The sequence below is a fragment of the Mandrillus leucophaeus genome, unplaced genomic scaffold (assembly GCF_000951045.1).
Source record: "Mandrillus leucophaeus isolate KB7577 unplaced genomic scaffold, Mleu.le_1.0 Scaffold761, whole genome shotgun sequence".
In the NCBI taxonomy this organism is placed as follows: Eukaryota; Metazoa; Chordata; class Mammalia; order Primates; family Cercopithecidae; genus Mandrillus; species Mandrillus leucophaeus.
The window spans coordinates 94,444-103,625 of NW_012108264.1; the positions used below are offsets into that span (position 1 = coordinate 94,444).

Genomic DNA, 9,182 nt, shown 5'->3' on the forward strand with positions numbered 1-9,182 from the left:
TCTCTGGAGAAGCTCCCTGCTGCTCTGTAATCCTTCCTCCTAAGTAGAGGATAGCGCTTCCTCCCAACCACACCCCAGGTACCGCCATGCCCATCCCTCCTGGGCTGGCTCACCCTGAAATCTGCTGGTGGGTGAAACAGCACTTTCACCTAATGCTTCAGATAGCAGAGGACCGACCGCTGTGACTTTATCTGGCGATGGGCTAAATAAGGTGAGGGGAGGAGGGACACAGAATGTTCTTCAAGGGTGCCCATTTTCATGTTATTTTTCTAAATCAGCATCTTCCCAGTCCCAAACCTTCTTCAGCTTTTTATTGTTGCCTGTTTAACTCCTGCTTTCCTCCACGTCCTTGCGTGTGCTTTGTGTCAGTTCTTTCAGGCACCAAGCGGGTATTAGTGGGGCTCTCGCTGGCTCTGAATTGGGGAGACAGACACGCTGGTCTTTTGTGTAGAGTGAGAATCTGGTTTTGCTTCAACTCCACTTCTGTCCTTCACCTTCCCACCAATGCATTCCACTCCCTTTTCCTGTCGATTTACCTGGGGGTGAAACCATTTTAACACTGTTAATATTAAATATTAGTTTTCTTCTAAGGACCGCACACTGTTGCAAGGAGCAGAAATTCTTTCCATTAGCATAACTTTGTAAGGGAGACTAGTACTCCTCTAGCAGTAATAAAGTTGAATTATTATTTGCGAAACAGGTGTAAAACGAATATACAGTAAATCTCAGTATTACAACAACAGCAACAACAACAAGGAGATAGAAAAAAAAATGCCTAAATACACATCTTGAGAAAGACTGAAAAGAAGTATGTCAAATATTAAAAGAGGTAAACTCTAGCCAGAATAGGATTTCAGATAATTTTGTTTGTTTTCGGATAGGGACTTGCTGTGTCACCCAGGCTGGAGTGCAGTGGTGCAATCATGGCTCACTGCAGCCTCAACCTCCTGGGCTCAAAGGGTCCTCTTGCCTCAGCCTCCCAAATAGTTGGGATTATAGGGAGGTGCCACCACACCCAGTTATTTATTTTTTTGTATAGATGGGGTCTCTCTATGTTGCCCAGGCTGGTCTTGAACTCCTGGGTTAGGTGACCTTCCCACCTTGGCCTCCCAAATTGCTGGGATTATAGGTGGGAGCCACCATGCTTGGCTAGATTTCAGATAATTTTTTTTTTCTTTTTTGAGACAGGGTCTCACTTTGTCACTCAGGTTGGAATGCAGTGGCATAATCTTGGCTCACTGCAGCCTCAACCTCCCAGGCTCAAGTGATCTTCCTGCCTCAGCCCCCCAAGCAGCTGGGATTACAGGCACATGCCACCATGCCCAGCTAAATTTCATATTTTTTTGTAGAGATGGGGGTCTTGCCATGTTGCCCAGGCTGGCCTCGAACTTCTGAGCTCAAGGGATCTGCCCACCTTGGCGTTCCAAAGTGCTGGAATTACAGGCATGAGCCACCACACCCCACCTCAGACCGTTTTTAATCTTGTCCTTTAAATTGTCTGTATTTCCCAAATTCTCTGCAATCAGTACATTTTTTTGTTTGTTTGTTTGTTTTTTGAGATGGAGTCTCGCTCTGTCACCCAGGCTGGAGTGCAGTGGTGCGATTTTGGCTCACTGCAAGCTCCGCCACCCAGGTTCATGCCATTGTTCTGCCTCAGCCTCCCAAGTAGCTGGAACTATAGGCACCCACCACCATGCCTGGCTAATTTTTTGTGTTTTTAGTAGAGGCAGGGTTTCACTGTGTTAGCCAGGATGGTCTTGATCTCCTGACCTCGTGATCCACCTGCCTCAGCCTCCCAAAGTGCTGGGATTACAGACATGAGCCACTGTGCCTGGCCATGAATTAATTTTAAAATGTCAGTTTCATGAAATTAGTTGAGACTTTTTTAGTGGCTTCTTATGTGGCCAATTTTAGTAAATGTTCCATACATGCTTGAAAAGAATATATAATTCCTGTTTTGGGATGCAAATTTCTATCTTTATCTCCCTTCTACATAAGTCTTTATTTTTATTTTTTTTATGTTTTGAGATAGAGTCTCACTCTGTTGCGCAGGCTGGAGTGCAATGGTGTGATCCCGGCTCACTGCCACCTCTGCCTCCCAGTTTCAAGTGATTCTCCTGCCTTAGCCTCCTGAGTAGCTGGGACTACAGGCAGGTGCCACCACACCTGGCTAATTTTTGCAGTTTTGGTAGAGATAGGGTTTCATCATGTTGGCCAGGCTGGTCTCAAACTTCTGACCTCAGGTGATCTGCCTGCCTCAGCCTCCCAAAGTCAAAGTGCTGGGATTACAGGCATGAGCCACCTCACCCAGTCCCAGCTGATTGAAATTTACATACCCTCTTCATAGGGGAGAGGAAGGTGGGGGAAATGTGAGCAATTGTGAAGAGTAATAAATAATTTTCAGGGGAAAAAATGGGCCCAAAGAGCAGACAATAGTTTAAAAATGATTAGGTTAATAAACTAAACGGGGCTGGTAAGTTATGGAAAGGTGAGGGATGGAACTGCACTGTGATCAAAGGTTGTCTTATTATGCAGGTAAAATCTCTTAGGTAATCTCTCAAAGCTGCCCTCAGAAGAATAGATGAGAAGTCTGTCTGAGAATGGTGATGACTTTTATTCTTGTTTCTTCTCTCGTCTCTTCTCTTCTGGTTAATCATTCCTGGTTATTTGATGAGATTCTTAGGGAGGGGGTCTTAAGACAATTGCATCTTTTTTGGAAGATATTATTCTTATTCAGATAAGAAAATTTCTGAGAGACTCTCCCTGTGCTAGAGGGTGGGTTGGGGGGACAATAAGAGAGGGTTAGGAAGTCCTTTGTTCTGAGGCAGCTTCTGAGGCCTTCTCATTTCCTTTAATTCAAAAGTACTCAGCATGCCAAAGCACCATGGTTTGGGGTATCATTCTCTGAACCCCAATATAAGCATCTCCTCTCTACCTTTTTCTCTCTTTCTCTCTCTTTTTTCTCTCTCTTTTCTTTCTTTCCTTCCTTCCTTCCTTCCTTCCTTCCTTCCTTCCTTCCTTCCTTCCTCCATTCTCTCTCTCTCTTTCTCTTTTTGGAGACAGGGTCTCACATTGTCACCCAGGCTGGAGTGCAGTGGTACAATCTTGGCTCACTGCAGCCTTAATCTCCCAGGTTCAAGCGATCCTCTTGCCTCAGTCCCCACAAGTAGCTGGTACTACAGGTGACCAGCTATATATATATTTCTTTCTTTCTTTCTTTCTTTCTCTCTTTCTTTCTCTCTTTCTTTCTTTCTTTCTTTCTCTTTCTTTCTTTCTTTTTCAGATTTTATAGAGGCATGGTCTCACTTTGTTGCCTGGGCTGGCCTCAAACTCCTAGACTCAAGCTATCCTCCTGTCCTGGCCTCCCAAAGTATTGGGATTACAGGCATAAGCCACCATGTTCAGCCACCTATTTTTTCTTATATAACTATATCATAATTTTGTTACATAAATATTCAGTGTTTAGAATATTAAAAACTATACAGTTGTGGTTGGGCATGGTGGCTTACTCCTGTAATCCCGAGGGAGGCTGAGGCAGGTGGATCACAAGGTCAGGAGATCGAGACCATCCTGGCTAACATGGTGAAACTCCGTCTCTACTAAAAATACAAAAAAATTAGCTGGGCATGGTAGCAGAGAGTGGTGTGAACCCGGGAGGCAGAGCTTGCAGTGAGCCGAGATCGAACCACTGCACTCCAGCCTGGGTGACAGAGTGAGACTCCGTCTCAAAAACAAACAAACGAACAAACAAACAAACAAAAAACAATTGTTATTCACAGTTGAATCATGTCATATGCCATGATTTCTTCTCTTGCATAATGTTCTGTCTTCCCATCAGTAAATAATTATTTTTTGTTTGTTTGCTTAATTTTCAATGAATGTCTCAGTAATTCAGTCCCCATATTCTTTCCCAATTGCTTAAATGTTTTCTTGGTAAATATAGTTGTTTTCTTAATATCATTTTTTTTCATTAAGTACTTTCTGGAGCCTTGTGACTTACCCTCATCTGGACTGGTTGCAGTCTACACTAGTATAAAGCTTGGTCACCCTGGAGATTAGAATCTTTTACTCTCATGCTGGGAATTCTTTTTGTCTCTGAATGTCCTGTTTCCTGGGCCTTCTCTGGTTTTTATTTTTAAGATTTTATTTATTTATCTTTTGGGGTTTCCTGCTTTAGAATAACATTATGCTCAAAAATGCCTAGTATCTCCCTAATCAAGAGATCCTTTGTTTTACTTTTTCAGAGAATAAACCTACAATCTTATGCTGGGGTAGGGCAGGACCAGTTGCCTGACTGGGCAGTGATTAGAGATCTGGGGGTTTAATTTAAACAGATTTGGAGATATGTCTGGGCTTTTAGTCTATCCTTATATGTGCTTCCAGATGTAACAGTGTTGCCAATTCCTGAGCCTTTTGGATATTTCTGTGGTGTAAATCACGTTGATTGTCAATATTCCCCAAGTGACTTTCTTTTTGCTTTTCAGCCTCCAAAATTTTGTTGCTATTAAAAGATTTTTCTGTTCTTTTCATTCTCGTGGAATATATATGTTCACATACATTTATATATGGATACATATATATGGATAATATATGTATATATAGATACTTATATCTCTCTATATAAAATCTACTGTCATTTTTATGAGGTTTCAGGAAGAAACAGAATTAAATGCTTGCTTTTAATATGCTATCTTTAACTGGGAGAGCCAGCTGGTTTTTGAAAACACACAAAAAATGATGGCTATTCTAACTTTTTTCCCACTCAGTATTTATTTAGATTTACCCGCATTTTTAAACAATTCTCTGGCATTTTTATATATATCTTTATACTGTTCATTCCTTGTAGGTTTATTTTTTCTTATTTAGTAGTTCTTTCTGTAAAGGACTATTGTTAGTAAATTCTTAAGTGCTTGAATATATATAATTTTTAATTTTTTTCTGACTTGTGAATGATATTTTGCTGGTGTGGAAATTTAGGCTCCCAATTATGTTTTTCAGCACATCAAAGATGTTACCTCATTGTCTTCCAGCATTTAGTTTTGCTGATGAGAAATATTTTCTTCTGGGGTTCTTATCATTTCTTTGTTGTAATCTGCCTTCCCTTTATGTTGGCTGTAGAATTTTCTCATTGTCCTTGTAGAACGCTGGCTTCCCAAATATCATCAGGATAACCTTTTAATGTCACAAAACTGAGTTTATTGTTTATCACAGTAAGTGAGAATGCTAACTTTGCAGAGAGCAACTCTGAGAAGGAATTGCAAGATCTGATTTATTGATATTTTGAAGTTTGGTTTGAGGTGGGTCTTTCAACACATGGACTTCATTAGAATTGAGTAATTATCATCATACAATAGTTTAGAATGTGTAGAAACAGCAAGGTAAGAATTTTGAGAAGAGGCGCTCAAAGAGTCTTGGGATGTAAACTGTATATTGATGCTTTTTGGAGTTGCTGGATCTTTCGATAAGTTTTTACAGTGAACGAGAAAGTTATTTGCAACTTTCACCTTCTTGGACAAGTCTCTTGGGGTAGCAAAGTTACACAAATGAAGACAATGGAATGGTAAGTCCTGTTAAAGCAGACAGCAAACTATGTAGGTGTAGACAGTTTTGTTTTTTATTTTTCTCCTTTTTACTATTTTTCATTCTGAGCTGAAGGATAGTCAGTTAGTATTTGGGGTGTGATCAATCCAGTTCCTTGCTGATTTGAGGCATCACAATTATGTATTAAGTTTCTGGGAATGACTGGTTCAATCTCCAATATTCCAAAGGTACATGTTTCAACCTTCATTAATATGAAGTTTTCCTGCTGTTTTTTTGGATGATTATTTGTTGACTTATTAGTTGGGACAGCTATTGCACCTCAGCATTTAAGACTCTAGAGATCACCATCTGAACATTGCAACACAGACAAATGTACTAAACAAAGGATCATGTTCAGAGTTTGTCTTCTATTTCTCATCCAGGAGCCAAGTGTGCCCAAAGTAAATCAAGACCACAGATCACATTCCTAGTCTGAGGATCCCACAAAATCAAATTTGGTGTTATTACCAAATTACCTAAGTTTTCTGAAAATATTGATTACAGGAAAGATTCCAGAGGTCTGCAGGGTGGTAAGTATCGGGGGAACCTGCCCCCAATATTTCAACTTAGGTTCTTTCTATTTTCCCTAAGTGTCAGCCAGTCTGAGAAATAAAGAGAAAGAGTACAAAGAGAGGAATTTTACAGCTGGGCCGCCAGGGTGACATCACATATCAGTAGGTCCGTGATGCCCACCAGAGCCACAAAACTGGCAGGTTTTTATTAAGGACTTCAAAAGGGGAGAGGGTGTATGAACAGGGAGTAGGTCACAAAGATCACATGCTTCACAGGGCAAAAAGGAGAACAAAGATCACAAGGCAAAGGGTAAAATAAAAAATTCCTGATAAGAGTCTATGTTCAGCTGTGCATATATTGTCTTGATAAACATCTTAAACAACAGAAAACAGGGTTCGAGAGCAGAGAACTGGTCTGACCTCAAATTCACCAGGGTGGGGTATTTTCCCCACCCTAATAAGCCTGAGGGTACTGCAGGAGACCAGGGAGTATTTTAGTCCTTTTCTCAAGCGCATAAGACAGACACTCCCAGAGCAGCTGTTTATAGACCTTCCCCCAGGAATGCAATTCTTTTCCTAGGGTCTTAATATTCCTTGCTAGGAAAATAATTTAGTGATATCTCTCCTATTTGCACATCCATTTATAGGCTCTCTGCAAGAAGAAAAATATGGCTCTTTTTGCCCAACCCTGAAGGCAGTCAGACATTATGGTTGTCTTCCCTTGTTCCCTAAAATTGCTGTTATTCTGTTCTTTTTCGAGGTGCACTGATTTCATATTGTTCAAACACACATGTTTTACAATCCATTTGTACAGTTAGATACAATTATCACAGTGGTCCTGAGGTGACATACATCTTCAGCTTACAAAGATAACAGGATTAAGAGATTAAAGTAAGACAGGCGTAAGAAATTTTAAGAGTATTACTAGGGAAGTGATAAATGTCCATGAAATCTTCACAATTTATGTTCCTCTGCCATGGCTCCAGCCGGTCCCTCCGTTTGGGGGTCCCTGACTTCCTGCAACAGGTAAGTACAACATTCTTCCCCTAAAAGAATAACTATTTCTTATGAGAGGTCAATGTTAAATCTGAATCATCTTCATTTTGCACCCCTGCCTGTTCAATTTCTCTCTTTTTTTCTTCTTGAGGCAGAGTCTCACTGTGTCACCCAGGATCGGCTCACTGCAACCTCCACCTCCCAGGTTCAAGCGATTCTTCTGCCTCTGCCTTTTGAGTAGCTGGGATTACAGGCATGAGCCACCATGCCCAGTTAATTTTTGTATTTTTAGTAGAGTCGGGGTTTCACCATGTTTGCCAGGCTGGTCTTGAACTCCTGACCGGAGGTGATCTACCAACCTTGGCCTCCCAAAGTGCTGGGTTTACAGGTGTGAGCCACCATGCCTGACCTCCAATTTCATGAACTTCTCAGGTGAATACTCCCATAGCCTTGATGGCATTGTCTAACTTCCCTGTCACACTCTAGGATTCACCTTACTTTTCAGGACTATTGTGATGCAATAGTCCTGAAATAGAAGTGAAGAGGTTTGGAGAAGAAAGAAAACAATCCAGAATTCTCCTTAAGTGGGTAGGATTTAGGTTTAAAAATAAAGTCAATATGGATGGACTCAGTGGCTCATGCCTGCAATCCCAGCACTTTGGGAGGCCAAGGCAGGCAGATCACGAGGTCAGGAGTTAGAGGACAGACTGACCAACATGGTGAAACCCCGTCTCTGCTAAAAATACAAAAATTAGCCAGGCATTGTGGCGTGTGCCTGTAATCCTGGCTACTCAGGAGGCTGAGTCAGGAGAATCACTTGAACCCGGGAGGCGGAGGTTGGAGTAAGCTGAGATTGTGCCACTGCACTCCTTCCTGGGCAACAGAGCAAGACTCCATCTCAAAATAAATAAATTAATTTAAAAAGTTAAAGTCAATGCTTAGTCTCTCTTCTACTTGAATTAAATAATCTAATGATCTGTCTTTTTCTAGAGAAGAAATTGAGCCAAAATGGATCCTAGGTGACATTAGTGTCTCTCCTGAAAGCAGGCATTGGTTGATCAAGGGAATATGTTTCTGTCCAGCTTAAAGAAAATGGTTACTAGGTCTTTGTGCCACAAATTCAAGATAGTAATTGGAGGCCACTTAATAATCTATTTTTGGCCAAAATAACCCTACAAGATTATCTAATGGTTGTAACATTCTGACACTGCTCATCAAGAAGAGTTTGGCATCAGACAAAGAAATCTGTAGTACCAGGGTCATTAGATAGTTTTAAAGCAGAGTTTCTCAAACTTGGCATTATTGACATTTTAGGCCTGGTCATTTCTTGTTGTGGATGTTCCATAATAAAAACTTTGACTGGCCTTTATCCCTGGTTCTGAGAGGAGATATTCTTGAAATTTCAGAATGATAAGTGTATCTTTGTTATGCTAACGGAGTGACTCAGGGTAGGACCCAAGAAAGCTTCAGGATGCAATCTGGTCACTGGAAAGACCAAACACATAGGCACAGCATTGGGACTTTCAGTTACACAACTCTGTAAAGGAGAGAGGGGTTGGAGATTGAGCTTGATCATGTGGTCAATGATTTAATCTATCATGCCTTCATAATGAAACTCCAGTAAAAACTCTGGACACTGAAGCTCAGAGAAGCTTCCTGATTGGTGGACACATGGATGCAAAGGCGGGGAATGCACTCTATGCTGTGGGGGGAGGGCATGGTAGGTCGTCACTTCTTCCCAGGTCTTGCCCTATGTGTATCCTTTACAATGAAAGTAATTGTAAGTATACCACTTTCCTGAGTTCTGTGACTCATTCTAGTGAATTCCTGAATTTGAGGAGGTTAGGAAAGCCCCTACATTTATAGACAATCAGAAGTGTAGGAAGCCTGGGGACCCCAGATACTGACAGCTCGTGTCTGAAGTGAGAGCAGTCTCATGGAGGACTTTGAATCTAACCTGCGATGTCTTCATTAACTCTGGGTAATTAGTGTCAGAATTGTATGGCAGAACTTCACTTGGAGTTGATGCTGAGTGAGGGGGCTCTCCTATGAATTGTAGGGTGTTTTTCAGCATTCCTGGCTTGAATCTGGGAG

General features: G+C 41.3%; 1 protein-coding gene across 1 annotated transcript in view; it reads right to left on the reverse strand.

The window, feature by feature from the left end:
* Nucleotides 1–4,023, reverse strand: part of DUSP26 (dual specificity phosphatase 26 (putative)) — an 18,093-nt gene extending 14,070 nt beyond the window's left edge. Inside the window, exon 1 of the mRNA XM_011966498.1 lies at nt 4,001–4,023. Within this exon, the coding sequence (XP_011821888.1) occupies nt 4,001–4,006 (6 nt within the window). The 5' untranslated portion in view covers nt 4,007–4,023. The remainder of the gene's footprint in view (nt 1–4,000) is intronic.
* Nucleotides 4,024–9,182: the final 5,159 nt, after the last annotated feature.